At 34.7% G+C, this 21,085-nt stretch overlaps 3 protein-coding genes across 3 annotated transcripts; all 3 read left to right on the plus strand.

Annotated features, from left to right (window-relative positions):
* The first annotated feature begins 723 nt into the window (after nucleotides 1–723).
* LOC143305753 (uncharacterized) lies at nucleotides 724–2,508 on the plus strand. Its single transcript, XM_076690555.1, has one exon. It carries the CDS (start codon nucleotides 724–726, stop codon nucleotides 2,506–2,508), a length of 1,785 nt encoding a protein of 594 aa, XP_076546670.1.
* A 33-nt stretch (nucleotides 2,509–2,541) lies between these two features.
* Nucleotides 2,542–3,837, plus strand: LOC143305754 (uncharacterized). Its single transcript, XM_076690556.1, has one exon. The coding sequence runs from the start codon at nucleotides 2,542–2,544 to the stop codon at nucleotides 3,835–3,837; it is 1,296 nt and encodes a 431-aa protein (XP_076546671.1).
* Nucleotides 3,838–5,046: 1,209 nt separating this feature from the next.
* On the plus strand, nucleotides 5,047–6,948 carry LOC143305755 (uncharacterized). Its single transcript, XM_076690557.1, has one exon. It carries the CDS (start codon nucleotides 5,047–5,049, stop codon nucleotides 6,946–6,948), a length of 1,902 nt encoding a protein of 633 aa, XP_076546672.1.
* Nucleotides 6,949–21,085: the final 14,137 nt, after the last annotated feature.

A 21,085-nucleotide genomic window follows, 5' to 3' on the forward strand; every position in this document is an offset into this window, starting at 1 on the left:
TATCTACATTAGATATAATGTAATATACTGATTCCTTCCCACAGATCAATGTACATTTAATAACATCATTCATGCTATAGCTAAATTGGATATAATGTAATATACTGATCCCTTCCCACAGATCAATGTACATTTAACAACAACATCATTCATACTATATCTACATTGGATATAATGTAGTATACTGATCCCTACCCACAGATCAAGGTACCTACCTTTAATAACAATATCATTAGTACTGTTACGGATAAAGTAGGGATCCTCCTAGGGATCTACGCGAACCGTCGATAACGCTCATCTATAATACGCTCATGCGCACTCGCGTCACGTGCGCTAGAAAATCGATCGCACTTCAAACGTTCATTCATTCCTTAACGAGCACCTCAATCACACCAAACCGTTTAAAGTAAAGTTCGCCAAACCAATCGTTCGCTCATCACATCAATCGTTCGTTCATCAAATTGTATTTTTTCATCATTTTATTCGTTGTTCGTGTGGGTTGTCATACATATTGTGAATAAATATAGTTTGTGTTTGTTATAATCTACGTGCAAAGTTTATCAATCCTCCTCGATCTTCAGTCCTTTGATAAGGGCAGCCAGCCCACCCACGCAAGACCCGCGTGATACAATCATTGTTTGGTCCTTCGAGCCGGATTGGAGTCGAGGGAAAGAAAGCTGGTAAAACACAGATCTGTAATCAAAATTCAAACCGTTAACGACCATGAGTTCGTTAGAAGAACTGATCCAAAAACAAACACAAACGATGCGTTCAATAGAACGAGCGCTCGCCAATTTTAAAAAGCTAGGTCAATCAAAAATGACTGCAGCTACCACACAGAACCGGATGGCAATGCTGAAAGAAGCATTTTTACAATGCCAGGATCTGCACGCAAAAATCGCTGCAAATGCAGACCCAAGAACGAAAACCAGTGCATCCTACTTCGTGGAGGACCAATTTTCAATCTGTGAAGAACGCTATCAAGAAGCCCAGGACTTCATGGCCGAAACCCTTTACAAGGTTTCTCCTTCGCCTGACAATTCAGCTCCCAACGGCAGCTTTTCAAATTCGATGACGTCACGACCACCAGCAACTCACCTACCGAGGATTCACCTTCCGACCTTCGAGGGAGCCTTCGAAGAGTGGGAGTCGTTCCGCGACCGCTTTACATCCATGGTAATAAATAATGACACGTTGTCCAACGTCGATCGCCTACATTTTTTGTGTTCGTCGCTAAAGGGCGACGCTAGCCGAGCGGTGAGTCATTTACCTGTAACAGAAAATAATTTCGAAGTAGCGTGGCAAATAATAACATCACGGTATGACAACAAGCGTCGGTTAGTCTCAACCCATTTAAATACATTGTTTTCTTTACCGTCCGTTTCGTCCGAAACTCCTTCGGAACTCCGATCGTTACGGGATAACATAAATATATCAATTCAAATGTTACGAAACCTTCAACGCCCAACAGAAGCGTGGAGCGATATTATTGTATTTTTAGGCTCACAAAAATTGGATCGTGCGTCACGTAAAGCGTGGGAGTTTAATCTCGGGGATTCCACAGAGTTTCCGACCTACGAAGAATTCGATACGTTTTTAGAGAAAAGAATCCGGGCGTTAGAAGCGTTGCCAACAAGTAAACGCGAGAAACCAAACGAGTCAGATAAAGTCAAACACCTTAAATCGAAACCATTATCAATTAATTCTACCACAACGTACAAGATTTTATGCGCAGTGTGTAAACAAAATCATTTACTTTATCAATGTCCAACCTTTTTAGCGAAAACACCATCCGAGCGGTACAATATTTTAAAACAACAAAAACGATGCGTGAACTGCTTCTCGGTCAAACACGCAGCAGTGCAATGCACGAGTACTCATCATTGCAAGGAGTGTCAACAGAAGCACCACACGTTGCTGCATTTTCGAACCAGCAACGAAGCCCGCGCCACACCACAAGGAACAAGTTCTAACACTTCGGAAGAAGGAGTAGAGATAAGTTCTAATTTCGCATTTAAATCACCTATTCACACTAGAATACTCCTTTCAACAGCAAGGGTACGAGTGCATTCACTAGCAGGTCGGTGCGTCATTGCAAGAGCGTTGCTCGACCAAGGATCAGCGGCAACGCTCATTTCCGAACATCTAGCGCAATCACTTCGCCTCGAACGAGTACGACGAACCACCCAGATCACTGGAATTGGCGAAATTCAATCAGTCGCACGCCATGTCGCCGACATTCTCATCACCCCTGCGACGAAAAACGAGCCTGCATATTCGACAACCGCGATTGTCATGACCGCATTAACGAGGTACGTTCCATCGCGAAATAATTCAATCGCTACTCTCTCTCACCTTTCAGGGTTGAAGCTAGCAGACGAGGACCCCATGAGCTCTGATCCCATTGATCTTATAATCGGAGCGGATATTTATGGACAGCTTTTGTTGCACGAGGTAAGGCAGGGCTCAGCATGTACACCTACAGCCCAACACACAACCCTGGGTTGAATCTTATCCGGTCCTCTTCCGGCCGAATTTCCTATGTCCTCAGTCAATATCCACCACATCTCGCTTCTCGAAGCTCTCGATCAAAATCTCAAGCGTTTCTGGGAACTCGAGGACCTTCCTGGCAAGGTTATGTTGACACCTGAGGAACAAAAATGCGAAAGTCATTTCAGAGAAACGCATACGCGGACACCCGAGGGCCGCTATGTTGTGCGGTTACCATTCAAAACCGACCCACCCATTGAATTAGGCGAATCGCGATTAGGAGCATTAAGAAGTCTTCGTTCACAAGAAAATCGTCTTCATCAGAACCAAACCACTTATCAGGAATATTGCAATTTCCTCTCCGAGTATGAGTCTCTTGGCCATATGAGAGAGATCAATCAGGCTCACATTACATCCAATAATCCAACTTATTATATTCCTCATCATGCCGTATTTCGAAGCACAAGTGCAACCACGCGTCTGCGTGTTGTGTTTAACGCATCTAGGCGCACCTCCAATGGGAAATCCTTAAATGACCACCTGCTGAGTGGACCAAAATTGCAAAAGGATCTAGCTGCGATCCTTGTCCGTTGGCGCCAATTTCAATACGTGTATACAACCGACATTGCCAAAATGTACCGGCAAATCCTAATCGATTCGAGAGATAGAGATTTTCAACGCATACTGTGGCGTAACGATCAAACCGACCCGGTGAAAGAATATCAACTTCTTACAGTCACCTACGGGACCACTTCAGCCCCATACTTAGCACTGCGATTTCTCCAACAATTAAATCAAGACGCGGGCTTCAATTATCCAGACGCTAGCTACGTCCTCAATAATCAAGCCTATGTCGATGATTTCCTCTTCGGGGGTGACTCCATTCAGTCGTTGCGTCACATACGAAACCAAACAATAGAGCTCCTCAAAAGGGGTGGCTTTTCCTTAAGAAAGTGGGCAAGTAACGACTCCACTTTACTATCAGATATCGATCCAACTGATCACGGTCTCGCTCTAAGTAAATCGTTGAATGCAACCGAAACAGTTTCAGTCTTAGGATTGATCTGGAACCCCGCGTTAGATTCCTTTTCAGTTCCAAGTTCCAATTCAAACCAACTTCGGATCTACCAAACGAACAATCCTGTCTGCGATTACAAAAATTTTCGATCCCATGGGATGGATCGCCCCAGTTGTAATATCAATAAAGATTCTCATCCAAAGGCTATGGTCTCTGAACTGCGGATGGGACGAAGTTGTCCCCCCGGAAAGCCTCATAAAATGGCAGGAATTCTGTCAGCAACTTCAGGAGTTAGAAAATATTTCGATTCCCCGAAAAATCTCAAATAAAGTCAGAATCAAACAGAGTCTTCATGGTTTCTCCGACGCCTCAACCACAGCATATTCCGCAGCCGTTTATTCGAGGAGCATCCTCCAGGATGGCACAGTATGTGTCACTCTTGTGATGGCCAAATCTAGAGTTGCACCAGTCAAAAGTGTAAGCGTTCCACGACTCGAACTATGTGGGGCGTTACTCCTTGCTCGCCTCTTAAAATTTATCCAAACCGCACTGAACGAGCAGTCAATAGCTTGTCACTGTTGGTGTTCGGACGCGGTTGAGAACCTTTGTCGATCGAGGGAGGTTTACGATCTTAAGAGGCCCAGCGCGTTCGTCGCCGGAAATAGCCCTTTGATTCGAAGGACGAGTCAAGGCAGGGCCTTTGTCTATCGGTTTTCGCTCGGTTCGGTCCCATGTGCAAGTAATAAACGACCTAACGGTTTCGTTGCCCCTCGTGCGTCATCGATAGGAAGAAAGAAAGAAAGGACATTTTCAAATGCCACCCCTCTTATGCTAGAATTTTCAGGCGATTTCCGGGTATTTTTGCTTGCCTTTTTTTAGTCAGTCAGCTTGAAGATTTCGGGCAGTTCGGATCGCGGTCGTAATATGGTTAGTTCGCGAGTGCAAGAGCCGAATCTCTTTCGATTAATCGGATGTCGTTCGGATGTGACTATTGCGGTCACACCGACGACCCGTAGGGTTGGTTACATCACGTAACCACCCTGGTTACTCGGATGTCGTTCGGATGTGACTATTGCAGTCACACCGACGACCCGTAGGGTTGGTTACATCACGTAACCACCCTGAATACACATATTACAATTACATACAAGATATCCGTGGTCGTGACGACGACCCGGTAGAGTGGTTACTTCCTGTAATCACTCTGATTCGATACTATTGTTCAATACAAAACGACACGATAGGGTTGGTTATTCCACATAACCACCCTCATTACACAGTACAAAATACACGCTTCATATGTGATTATTCTAATTTAAATACGATATAAGATAACGTTACATGCGATCGCTCGCACCTCGCTTCAATTCGCTTTTTATCTTTAATATATTTTAAGAATCAGGGGTTTTTATGCCGTATGGCTTTTCCCCTTCGTTTTTGAGAGCCAATAAAATCAAACGTTTTTGGCTCAATTATTATTAAATTTATTTATGAACCTACCTCATTCCTTATCATAATCTGAAATACGGGACTTCTCCATGTTGGAGAGGTTTCGACGCTACAGTTGGACTGACTCCAGTATTACGTTGACATGGGTAAGCCAGTCACCCTCCCGTTGGAAAACATTTGTCGCGAATAGGGTTTCAAAAATACAAGAACTGATTCCAAACGCCCACTGGCATCATGTTTCAACGGACGACAATCCGGCAGATTGCGCGTCTCGTGGAATTTCAATTGAACAATTAAAAACTCACCGATTATGGTGGTGCGGTCCCTCGTGGTTAAGGGAAGACCAAACTGCTTGGCCGCGATCCTTTCCTCAGTCAACTCCTGATGCCCCACTGGAGGAAAGAACGCATGACGTCACCTGCATGGCTGTTCAGGCAATAACCTGGGACTTAGCTCACCGTTACTCTTCCTGGCCGAAACTTCTTCGAGTCACTGCAATGATTCAAATCTTTATACGAAAGCTCCGAACACGAACAGAACAAAAAGGCTTCTGTACTCAAACCAACCCAAATTTATCAATCAAATCTACACCAGCTATTCTGGCCCCAGATGACGTTCGACAAGCAGAACTCCTTTGGCTGAGACAAATGCAGCAGGAGATGTTCCCCGAAGAGCTCAAAACGCTTGTTTCATCTAGAACCGTAAAGAAATCGAGTTCAATTCGAACTCTAGCTCCATACATAGATGCGAACGGCTTAATCCGTGCCAAAGAGCGACTCGCACATTCGCAACTACCTGGAGAAGCTAAAACTCCTATCATTCTCCGCTCTCACCCTCTCCTAACACTCATAATTGAACATACACATCGTAAATTGCTACATGCAGGGCCTCAGCTTACCTTAGCTTGCTTACGTAACCAGTATTGGATCGTGCATTCAAGAACAACAGTAAGAGCTGTTCTCTACAAATGTGTTCCATGTACACGTGAACGAGCCACCGTGCCTCACGAGCTCATGGGGGACTTGCCAGCACCTCGCGTAAATCAGGTGGAACGTGCATTCATTCACACCGGGGTCGACTACGCAGGCCCGATCCAAGTTCGAACGACACCAGGCCGTGAACACAAATCTACGAAAGCATATATCGCAGTCTTTATATGTCTTACCATTAAAGCAATTCACATTGAACTCGTGAGCGATTACAGCTCGTCGGCATTCCTAGCAGCTTACCAAAGATTTGTGTCTCGGCGAGGTCTTCCTGCGGCGATGTATTCGGACAACGGTACGACATTTCAAGGCGCGAATCGTGAACTCGCGTCCGCGTACCATTCTGCAATTCAAAACTCGGACCTCAGGAACCATCTAGCGTCGAGCGGCGTTGCATGGCACTTCATGCCCCCGAATGCACCTCATTTTGGAGGTTTGTGGGAGGCCGCCGTAAAAAGCCTAAAACATCACATGAAACGCACTATAGGGTCTTATACTTTAACCTTCGAAGAGTTGTCTACATTATTGTGTCGCATAGAAGCGTGTTTGAACTCACGACCATTAGCACCAATGTCCGAGTGCATTGATGACTGTCAAGCGTTGACACCAGGCCATTTCTTAATCGGGACACCTCTTGTTGCACCACCAGAACCAAGTGTACTCGATCTGAGGGACAACAGGCTATCTCGTTGGCAACTCATTCAAAAATTAACCGAAATATTCTGGAAATCGTGGCAAAACGATTACTTACATACGTTGCATCAGCGTCCAAAATGGCAGATTGTGAAAAAACTGTTAAAGGTCGGCCAACTAGTCTTGATCCGAAATCCGAATCGACCTCCCAGCAAATGGGAACTCGGACGTATAACCGCATGCCATCCCGGCGAAGATGGCCTCGTACGCGTCGTCACAGTAAAAACAGCACGATCCGAATACAAACGTCCGATATCAAGGCTCTGCTTCCTACCGATTCCTATCAATGGCGAGACAAACAATACGACGTAGTAAAAGCAACTGCGTAGTAGAACCATACAGTACTGCATGTCATTTGTAACCAACTTCAGACTAAAGTAATATTGCGTGTGATTAGGTTAAGATAACTGTACTTACCCGTGCGTCAATTTTTCGCTCGAAACAAAAGGATGGCACATGCAAGCGTTCATTCACCAAACCACAAAGTGCAATCGTCTCTCTCTGTTGAATGTACCCATTCAACAGGGGGGCGGTATGTTACGGATAAAGTAGGGATCCTCCTAGGGATCTACGCGAACCGTCGATAACGCTCATCTATAATACGCTCATGCGCACTCGCGTCACGTGCGCTAGAAAATCGATCGCACTCCAAACGTTCATTCGTTCGTTAACGAGCACCTCAATCACACCAAACCGTTTAAAGTAAAGTTCGCCAAACCAATCGTTCGCTCATCACATCAATCGTTCGTTCATCAAATTGTATTTTTTCATCATTTTATTCGTTGTTCGTGTGGGTTGTGTCATACATATTGTGAATAAGTATAGTTTGTGTTTGTTATAATCTACGTGCAAAGTTTATCAATCCTCCTCGATCTTCAGTCCTTTGATAAGGGCAGCCAGCCCACCCACGCAAGACCCGCGTGATACAATCAAGTACTATATCTACATTAGATATAATGTAATATACTGATTCCTTCCCACAGATCAAGGTATCTACATTTCATAACAATATCATTATTCCTATATCTACACTAGATATAATGCAATATACGGATTCCTTCCCACAGATCAACGTACATTTAATAACAACATCATTCATACTATATCTACCTTGGGTATAATGTAATATACTGATCCCTTCCCACAGATCAATGTACATATAATAGCAAAATCGTTATTACTATATCTACATTAGGTATAATGTAACATACTGATCCCTGCCCACACATCAAGGTACCTACCTTTAATAACAATATCATTAGTACTATATCTACATTAGATATAATGTGATATACTGATTCCTTCCCACAGATCAAGGTATCTGCATTTAATACCAATATCATTATTATTGTATCTACACTAGATATAATGCAATATACGGATTCCTTCCCACAGATCAATGTACATTTAATAACAACATCATTCATACTATATCTACATTGGATATAATGTAATATACTGATCACTTCCCACAGGTCAATGTACATATAATAGCAAAATCGTGATTATTATATCTACATTAGGTATAATGCAATGTATTGACTACATCCTACAGATCATTGTACGTCTAATAACATCATTCATGCTATAGCTAAATTGGATATAATGTAATATACTGATCCCTCCCCACAGATCAAGGTAGCTACATTTAATAACAATATCATTATCACAATATCTACATGAGATATGATGTAATATTCTAATCCCTGCCCACAGATCAATGTATATTTAATACCGATATCATTATTGCTACATCTACATTAGATATAATGTAATATACTGATCCCTGTCCACAGATCAATGTACCTACCTTTAATAACAATATCATTAGTACTATATCTACATTAGATATAATGTAATATACTGATTCCTTCCCACAGATCAAGGTATCTGCATTTAATAACAATATCATTATTACTGTATCTACACTAGATATAATGCAATATACGGATTCCGTCCCACAGCTCAATGTACATTTAATAACATCGTTCATGCTATAGCTAAATTGGATATAATGTAATATACTGATCCCTTCCCACAGATCAAGGTAGCTACATTTAATAACAATAGCATTAGTACTATATCTACATTGGATATAATGTAATATACTGATCCCTTCCCACAGATCAAGGTAGCTACATTTAACAACAATATCATTCATACTATATCTACAATGGATATGATGTAATATACTGATCCCTTCCCACAGATCAATGTACATATAATAGCAAAATCGTTATTACTATATCTACATTAGGTATAATGTAATGTATTGACTACATCGTACAGATCATTGTACATTTAATAACATCATTCATGCTTTAGCTAAATTGGATATAATGTAATATACTGATCCCTTCCCCCAGATCAAGGTAGCTACATTTAATAACAACATCATTATTACTACATCTACATTAGATATAAAGTAATATACTGATCCCTGCCCACAGTTCAATGTACCTATATTTAACAACAACATCATTCATAATATATATACATGAGATATGATGTAATATACTAATCCCTGCCCACAGATCAATGTATATTTAAAAGCGATATCATTATTACTATATCTACATTAGATATAATGTAATATACTGATCCCTGTCCACAGACCAAGGTACCTACCTTTAATAACAATATCATTATTACTATATCTACATGAGATATGATGTAATATACTAATGCCTGCCCACAGAACAATGTATATTTAATAGCGATATCATTATTACTATATCTACATTAGATATAATGTGATATACTGATCCCTGTCCACATATCAAGGTGCCTACATTTAATAACAATATCATTATTACTACATCTACATTACATACAATGTAATATACTGATTACTTCCCACAGATCAATGTACATATAATAGCAATATCGTTATTGCCATATCTACATTAGGTATAGTGTAATATACTGATCCCTCCTCACAGATCGATGTACCTACATTTCATAACAATATCATTATTACTATATCTTCATTAGATATAATGTAATATACTGATCCCTGCCCACAGATCAAGGTACCTACCTTTAATAACAATATCATTAGTACTATATCTACATTAGATATAATGTAATATACTGATTCCTTCCCACAGATCAAGGTATCTACATTTAATAACAATATCATTATTACTATATCTACATTAAATATAATGCAATATACGGATTCCTTCCCACAGATCAATGTACATTTAATAACAACATCATTCATACTATATCTACCTTGGATATAATGTAATATACTGATCCCTTCCCACAGATCAAGGTAGCTACATTTAATAACAATATCATTATTACTACATCTACATGAGATATGATGTAATATACTAATCCCTGCCCAGAGATCAATGTATATTTAATAGCGATATCATTATTACTATATCTATATTAGATACAATGTAATATGCTGATCACTGTCCACAGATCAAGGTGCCTACATTTAATAACAATATCATTATTACTACATCTACATTAGATATAATGTAATATACTGATCCCTGCCCACAGATCAATGTACCTACATTTAATAAGAATATCATTAGTACTATATCCACATTACATATAATGTAATATACTGATTACTTCCCACAGATCAATGTACATATAATAGCAATATCGTTATTGCCATATCTACATTAGGTATAATGTAATATACTGATCCCTCCTCACTGATCAATGTACCTACATTTCATAACAATATCATTAGTACTATATCCACATTACATATAATGTAATATACTGATCCCTTCCCACAGATCAATGTACATATAATAACAATATCATTATTACTATTTCTATATTGGATATAATGTAATATACTGATCCCTGCCCACAGATCAAGGTAGCTACATTTAATAACAATATCATTATTACTATATCTACATGAGATATGATGTAATATACTAATCCCTGCCCACAGATCAATGTATATTTAATAGCGCTATCATTATTACTATATCTACATTAGATACAATGTAATATGCTGATCACTGTCCACAGATCAAGGTGCCTACATTTAATAACAATATCATTATTACTACATCTACATTAGATATAATGTAATATACTGATCCCTGCCCACAGACCAATGTACCTACATTTAATAAGAATATCATTAGTACTATATCCACATTACATATAATGTAATATACTGATTACTTCCCACAGATCAATGTACATATAATAGCAATATCGTTATTGACATATCTACATTAGGTATAATGTAATATACTGATCCCTGCCCACAGATCAAGGTACCTACCTTTAATAACAATATCATTAGTACTATATCTACATTAGATATAATGTAATATACTGATCCCTTCCCACAGATCAAGGTAGCTACATTTAATAACAACATCATTCATACTATATCTACATGAGATATGATGTACTACACTAATCCCTGCCCACAGATCAATGTATATTTAATAGCTATATCATTATTACTATATCTACATTAGATATAATGTAATATACTGATCCCGGTCCACAGATCAATGTACCTACATTTAATAACAATATCATTAGTACTATATCCACATTACATATAATGTAATATACTGATCCCTTCCCACATATCAATGTACATATAATAACAATATCATTATTACTATTTCTATATTTGATATAATGTAATATACTGATCCCTGCCCACAGATCAAGGTAGCTACATTTAATCACAATATCATTATTACTATATCTACATGAGATATGATGTAATATACTAATCCCTGCCCACAGATCAATGTATATTTAATAGCGCTATCATTATTACTATATCTACATTAGATACAATGTAATATGCTGATCACTGTCCAGAGATCAAGGTGCCTATATTTAATAACAATATCATTATTACTACATCTACATTAGATATAATGTAATATACTGATCCCTGCCCACAGATCAATGTACCTACATTTAATAAGAATATTATTAGTACTATATCCACATTACATATAATGTAATATACTGATTACTTCCCACAGATCAATGTACATATAATAGCAATATCGTTATTGCCATATCTACATTAGGTATAATGTAATATACTGATCCCTGTCCACAGATCAAGGTACCTACCTTTAATAACAATATCATTAGTACTATATCTACATTAGATATAATGTAATATACTGATCCCTTCCCACAGATCAAGGTAGCTACATTTAATAACAATATCATTATTACTATATCTACATGAGATATGGTGTAATATACTAATCCCTGCCCACAGAATGTACCTACATTTAATAAGAATATCATTAGTACTATATCCACATTACATATAATGTAATATACTGATCCCTTCCCACAGATCAATGTACATATAATAACAATATCATTATTACTATTTCTACATTAGATATAATGTAATATACTGATCCCTGCCCACAGAATGTACCTACATTTAATAAGAATATCATTAGTACTATATCCACATTACATATAATGTAATATTCTGATTCCTTCCCACAGATCAATGTGCATATAATAACAATATCATTACTACTATTTCTACATTAGATATAATGTAATATACTGATCCCTGCCCACAGATCAAGGTACCTACCTTTAATAACAATATCATTAGTACTATATCTACATTAGATATAATGTGATGTACTGATTCCTTCTCACAGATCAAGGTATCTGCATTTAATAACAATATCATTATTACTGTATCTACACTAGATATAATGCAATATACGGATTCCTTCCCACAGATCAATGTACATTTAATAACATCATTCATGCTATAGCTAAATTGGATATAATGTAATATACTGATCCCTTCCCACAGATCAAGGTAGCTACATTTAATAACAATATCATTATTACTATATCTACATGAGATATGATGTAATATACTAATCCCTGCCCACAGATCAATGTATATTTAAAAGCGATATCATTATTACTATATCGAACGTTAGATATAATGTAACATACTGATCCCTGTCCACAGGTCAATGTACCTACATTTAATAACAATATCATTAGTACTATATCCGCATTACATATAATGTAATATACTGATCCCTATCCACAGATCAATGTACATATAATAACAATATCATTATTACTATTTCGACATTAGATATAATGTAATATACTGATCCCTGCCCACAGATCATGGTACCTACCTTTAATAACAATATCATTAGTACTATATATACCTTAGATATAATGTAATATACTGATCCCTTCCCACAGATCAAGGTAGCTACATTTAATAACAATATCATTATTACTACATCTACATTAGATATAAAGTAATATACTAATCCCTGCCCACAGATCAATGTATATTTAATAGCGATATCATTATTACTATATCTTCATTAGATATAATGTAATATACTGATCCCTGTCGACAGATCAATGTACCTACATTTAATAAGAATATCATTAGTACTATATCCACATTACATATAATGTAATGTACTGATCCCTTCCCACAGATCAAGGTACCTACCTTTAATAACAATATCATTTGTACTATATCTACATTAGATATAATGTGATATACTGATTCCTTCCCACAGATCAAGGTATCTGCATTTAATAACAATAGCATTATTACTATATCTACACTAGATATAATGCAATATACGGATTCCTTACTACAGATCAATGTACATTTAATAACAACATCATTCATGCTATAGCTAAATTGGATATAATGTAATGTAATGACTACATCGTACAGATCATTGTACATTTAATAACATCATGCATGCTATAGCTAAATTGGATATAATGTAATATACTGATCCCTTCCCACAGATCAACGTAGCTACATTTAATAACAATATCATTATTACTGTATCTACATGAGATATGATGTAATATACTAATCCCTGCCCACAGATCAATGTATATTTAAAAGCGATATCATTATTACTATATCGAACGTTAGATATAATGTAATATACTGATCCCTGTCCACAGATCAATGTACCTACATTTAATAACAATATCATTAGTACTATATCCGCATTACATATAATATAATATACTGATCCCTTCCCACAGATCAATGTACATATAATAACAATATCATTATTACTATGTCTACATTAGTTATAATGTAATATACTAATCCCTGCCCACAGATCCATGTATATTTAAAAGCGATATCATTATTATTATATCTACATTAGATATAATGTAATATACTGATCCCTGTCCACAGATCAATGTACCTACATTTAATAACAATATCATTAGTACTATATCTACATTAGATATAATGTAATATACTGATTCCTTCCCACAGATCAAGGTGTCTACATTTAATAACAATATCATTATTACTATATCTACACTAAATATAATGCAATATACGGATTCCTTCCCACAGATCAATGTACATTTAATAACAACATCATTCATACTATATCTACCTTGGATATAATGTAATATACTGATCCCTGCCCACAGATCAAGGTACCTTCCTTTAATAACAATATCATTATTACTATATCTACATTAGATATAATGTAATATACTGATCCCTTCCCACAGATCAAGGTACCTACCTTTAATAACAATATCATTTGTACTATATCTACATTAGATATAATGTGATATACTGATTCCTTCCCACAGATCAAGGTATCTGCATTTAATAACAATAGCATTATTACTATATCTACACTAGATATAATGCAATATACGGATTCCTTACTACAGATCAATGTACATTTAATAACAACATCATTCATGCTATAGCTAAATTGGATATAATGTAATGTATTGACTACATCGTACAGATCATTGTACATTTAATAACATCATGCATGCTATAGCTAAATTGGATATAATGTAATATACTGATCCCTTCCCACAGATCAAGGTAGCTACATTTAATAACAATATCATTATTACTGTATCTACATGAGATATGATGTAATATACTAATCCCTGCCCACAGATCAATGTATATTTAAAAGCGATATCATTATTACTATATCGAACGTTAGATATAATGTAATATACTGATCCCTGTCCACAGATCAATGTACCTACATTTAATAACAATATCATTAGTACTATATCCGCATTACATATAATATAATATACTGATCCCTTCCCAAAGATCAATGTACATATAATAACAATATCATTATTACTATGTCTACATTAGTTATAATGTAATATACTAATCCCTGCCCACAGATCCATGTATATTTAAAAGCGATATCATTATTATTATATCTACATTAGATATAATGTAATATACTGATCCCTGTCCACAGATCAATGTACCTACATTTAATAACAATATCATTAGTACTATATCTACATTAGATATAATGTAATATACTGATTCCTTCCCACAGATCAAGGTGTCTACATTTAATAACAATATCATTATTACTATATCTACACTAAATATAATGCAATATACGGATTCCTTCCCACAGATCAATGTACATTTAATAACAACATCATTCATACTATATCTACCTTGGATATAATGTAATATACTGATCCCTGCCCACAGATCAAGGTACCTTCCTTTAATAACAATATCATTATTACTATATCTACATTAGATATAATGTAATATACTGATCCCTGTCCACAGATCAATGTATCTACATTTAATAACAATATCATTAGTGCTATATCCACATTACATATAATGTAATATACTGATGCCTTCCCACAGATCAATGTACATATAATAACAATATCATTATTACTATTTCTACATTAGATATAATGTAATATACTGATCCCTGCCCACAGATAAGGTACCTACCTTTAATAACAATATCATTAGTACTATATCTACATTAGATATAATGTGATATACTGATTCCTTCCCACAGATCAAGGTATCTGCATTTAATAACAATAGCATTATTACTATATCTACACTAGATATAATGCAATATACGGATTCCTTCCCACAGATCAAGGTAGCTACATTTAATAACAATATCATTATTACTACATCTACATTAGATATAAAGTAATATACTGATCCCTGCCCACAGTTCAATGTACCTATATTTAATAACAACATCATTCATACTATATCTACATGAGATATGATGTAATATTCTAATCCCTGCCCACAGATCAATGTATATTTAATAGGGATATCATTACTACTATACCTTCATTAGATATAATGTAATATACTGATCCCTGTCCACAGATCAATGTACCTACATTTAATAACAATATCATTAGTACTATATCCACATTACATATAATGTAATATACTGATCCCTTCCCACAGATCAAGGTACCTACCTTTAATAACAATATCATTTGTACTATATCTACATGAGATATGATGTAATATACTAATCCCTGCCCACAGATCAATGTATATTTAAAAGCGATATCATTATTACTATATCGAACGTTAGATATAATGTAATATACTGATCCCTGTCCACAGGTCAATGTACCTACATTTAATAACAATATCATTAGTACTATATCCGCATTACATATAATGTAATATACTGATCCCTATCCACAGATCAATGTACATATAATAACAATATCATTATTACTATTTCTACATTAGATATAATGTAATATACTGATCCCTGCCCACAGATCATGGTACCTACCTTTAATAACAATATCATTAGTACTATATATACCTTAGATATAATGTAATATACTGATCCCTTCCCACAGATCAAGGTAGCTACATTTAATAACAATATCATTATTACTACATCTACATTAGATATAAAGTAATATACTAATCCCTGCCCACAGATCAATGTATATTTAATAGCGATATCATTATTACTATATCTTCATTAGATATAATGTAATATACTGATCCCTGTCGACAGATCAATGTACCTACATTTAATAAGAATATCATTAGTACTATATCCACATTACATATAATGTAATGTACTGATCCCTTCCCACAGATCAAGGTACCTACCTTTAATAACAATATCATTTGTACTATATCTACATTAGATATAATGTGATATACTGATTCCTTCCCACAGATCAAGGTATCTGCATTTAATAACAATAGCATTATTACTATATCTACACTTGATATAATGCAATATACGGATTCCTTACTACAGATCAATGTACATTTAATAACAACATCATTCATGCTATAGCTAAATTGGATATAATGTAATGTATTGACTACATCGTACAGATCATTGTACATTTAATAACATCATGCATGCTATAGCTAAATTGGATATAATGTAATATACTGATCCCTTCCCACAGATCAAGGTAGCTACATTTAATAACAATATCATTATTACTGTATCTACATGAGATATGATGTAATATACTAATCCCTGCCCACAGATCAATGTATATTTAAAAGCGATATCATTATTACTATATCGAACGTTAGATATAATGTAATATACTGATCCCTGTCCACAGATCAATGTACCTACATTTAATAACAATATCATTAGTACTATATCCGCATTACATATAATATAATATACTGATCCCTTCCCACAGATCAATGTACATATAATAACAATATCATTATTACTATGTCTACATTAGTTATAATGTAATATACTAATCCCTGCCCACAGATCCATGTATATTTAAAAGCGATATCATTATTATTATATCTACATTAGATATAATGTAATATACTGATCCCTGTCCACAGATCAATGTACCTACATTTAATAACAATATCATTAGTACTATATCTACATTAGATATAATGTAATATACTGATTCCTTCCCACAGATCAAGGTGTCTACATTTAATAACAATATCATTATTACTATATCTACACTAAATATAATGCAATATACGGATTCCTTCCCACAGATCAATGTACATTTAATAACAACATCATTCATACTATATCTACCTTGGATATAATGTAATATACTGATCCCTTCCCACAGATCAAGGTACATATAATAGCAAAATCGTTATTACTATATCTACATTAGGTATAATGTAATGTATTGACTACATCCTTCAGATCTTTGTACATTTAATAACATCATTCATGCTATAGCTAAATTGGATATAATGTAATACACTGATCCCTTCCCACAGATCAAGGTAGCTACATTTCATAACAATATCATTATTACTATATCTACATGAGATATGATGTAATATACCAATCCCTGCCCACAGATCAATGTATATTTAATAGCGATATCATTATTACTATATCTACATTAGATATAATGTAATATACTGATCCCTGCTCACAGATCAATGTACCTACATTTAATAATAATATCATTATTACTATATCTACATTAGATATAATGTAACATACCGATTCCTTCCCACAGATCAAGGTATCTGCATCTAATAACAATATCATTATTACTGTATCTACACTAGATATAATGCAATATACGGATTCCTTCCCACAGATCAATGTACATTTAATAACATCATTCATGCTATAGCTAAATTGGATATAATGTAATATACTGATCCCTTCCCACAGATCAAGGTAGCTACATTTCATAACAATATCATTATTACTATATCTACATGAGATATGATGTAATATACTAATCCCTGCCCACAGATCAATGTATATTTAATAGCGATATCATTATTATTATATCTACATTAGATATAATGTAATATACTGATCCCTGCCCACAGATCAAGGTACCTACCTTTAATAACAATATCATTAGTACTATATATACCTTAGATATAATGTAATATACTGATCCCTTCCCACAGATCAAGGTAGCTACATTTAATAACAATATCATTATTACTACATCTACATTAGATATAAAGTAATATACTAATCCCTGCCCACAGATCAATGTATATTTAATAGCGATATCATTATTACTATATCTTCATTAGATATAATGTAATATACTGATCCCTGTCCACAGATCAATGTACCTACATTGAATAAGAATATCATTAGTACTATATCCACATTACATATAATGTAATATACTGATTACTTCCCACAGATCAATGTACATATAATAGCAATATCGTTATTGCCATATCTACATTAGGTATAATGTAATATACTGATCCCTGCCCACAGATCAATGTACCTACATTTAATAAGAATATCATTAGTACTATATCCACATTACATATAATGTAATATACTGATTACTTCCCACAGATCAATGTACATATAATAGCAATATCGTTATTGCCATATCTACATTAGGTATAATGTAATATACTGATCCCTGCTCAAAGATCAATGTACCTACATTTCATAACAATATCATTATTAGTATATCTACATTAGATATAATGTAATATACTGATCCCTGCCCACAGATCAAGGTACCTACCTTTAATAACAATATCATTTGTACTATATCTACATTAGATATAATGTGATATACTGATTCCTTCCCACAGATCAAGGTATCTGCATTTAATAACAATAGCATTATTACTATATCTACACTAGATATAATGCAATATACGGATTCCTTACTACAGATCAATGTACATTTAATAACAACATCATTCATGCTATAGCTAAATTGGATATAATGTAATGTATTGACTACATCGTACAGATCATTGTACATTTAATAACATCATGCATGCTATAGCTAAATTGGATATAATGTAATATACTGATCCCTTCCCACAGATCAAGGTAGCTACATTTAATAACAATATCATTATTACTATATCTACATGAGATATGATGTAATATACTAATCCCTGCCCACAGATCAATGTATATTTAAAAGCGATATCATTATTACTATATCTACGTTAGATATAATGTAATATACTGATCCCTGTCCACAGATCAATGTACCTACATTTAATAACAATATCATTAGTACTATATCCACATTACATATAATATAATATACTGATCCCTTCCCACAGATCAATGTACATATAATAACAATATCATTATTACTATTTCTACATTAGATATAATGTAATATACTAATCCCTGCCCACAGATCCATGTATATTTAAAAGCGATATCATTATTATTATATCTACATTAGATATAATGTAATATACTGATCCCTGTCCACAGATCAATGTACCTACATTTAATAACAATATCATTAGTACTATATCTACATTAGATATAATGTAATATACTGATTCCTTCCCACAGATCAAGGTGTCTACATTTAATAACAATATCATTATTACTATATCTACACTAAATATAATGCAATATACGGATTCCTTCCCACAGATCAATGTACATTTAATAACAACATCATTCATACTATATCTACCTTGGATATAATGTAATATACTGATCCCTTCCCACAGATCAAGGTACATATAATAGCAAAATCGTTATTACTATATCTACATTAGGTATAATGTAATGTATTGACTACATCCTTCAGATCTTTGTACATTTAATAACATCATTCATGCTATAGCTAAATTGGATATAATGTAATACACTGATCCCTTCCCACAGATCAAGGTAGCTACATTTCATAACAATATCATTATTACTATATCTACATGAGATATGATGTAATATACCAATCCCTGCCCACAGATCAATGTATATTTAATAGCGATATCATTATTACTATATCTACATTAGATATAATGTAATATACTGATCCCTGCTCACAGATCAATGTACCTACATTTAATAATAATATCATTATTACTATATCTACATTAGATATAATGTAATATACCGATTCCTTCCCACAGATCAAGGTATCTGCATCTAATAACAATATCATTATTACTGTATCTACACTAGATATAATGCAATATACGGATTCCTTCCCACAGATCAATGTACATTTAATAACATCATTCATGCTATAGCTAAATTGGATATAATGTAATATACTGATCCCTTCCCACAGATCAAGGTAGCTACATTTCATAACAATATCATTATTACTATATCTACATGAGATATGATGTAATATACTAATCCCTGCCCACAGATCAATGTATATTTAATAGCGATATCATTATTATTATATCTACATTAGATATAATGTAATATACTGATCCCTGCCCACAGATCAAGGTACCTACCTTTAATAACAATATCATTAGTACTATATATACCTTAGATATAATGTAATATACTGATCCCTTCCCACAGATCAAGGTAGCTACATTTAATAACAATATCATTATTACTACATCTACATTAGATATAAAGTAATATACTAATCCCTGCCCACAGATCAATGTATATTTAATAGCGATATCATTATTACTATATCTTCATTAGATATAATGTAATATACTGATCCCTGTCCACAGATCAATGTACCTACATTGAATAAGAATATCATTAGTACTATATCCACATTACATATAATGTAATGTACTGATCCCTTCCCACAGATCAAGGTACCTACCTTTAATAACAATATCATTTGTACTATATCTACATTAGATATAATGTGATATACTGATTCCTTCCCACAGATCAAGGTATCT

This window comes from Osmia lignaria, chromosome 10, assembly GCF_051020975.1.
Source record: "Osmia lignaria lignaria isolate PbOS001 chromosome 10, iyOsmLign1, whole genome shotgun sequence".
Lineage (NCBI taxonomy): Eukaryota > Metazoa > Arthropoda > Insecta > Hymenoptera > Megachilidae > Osmia > Osmia lignaria.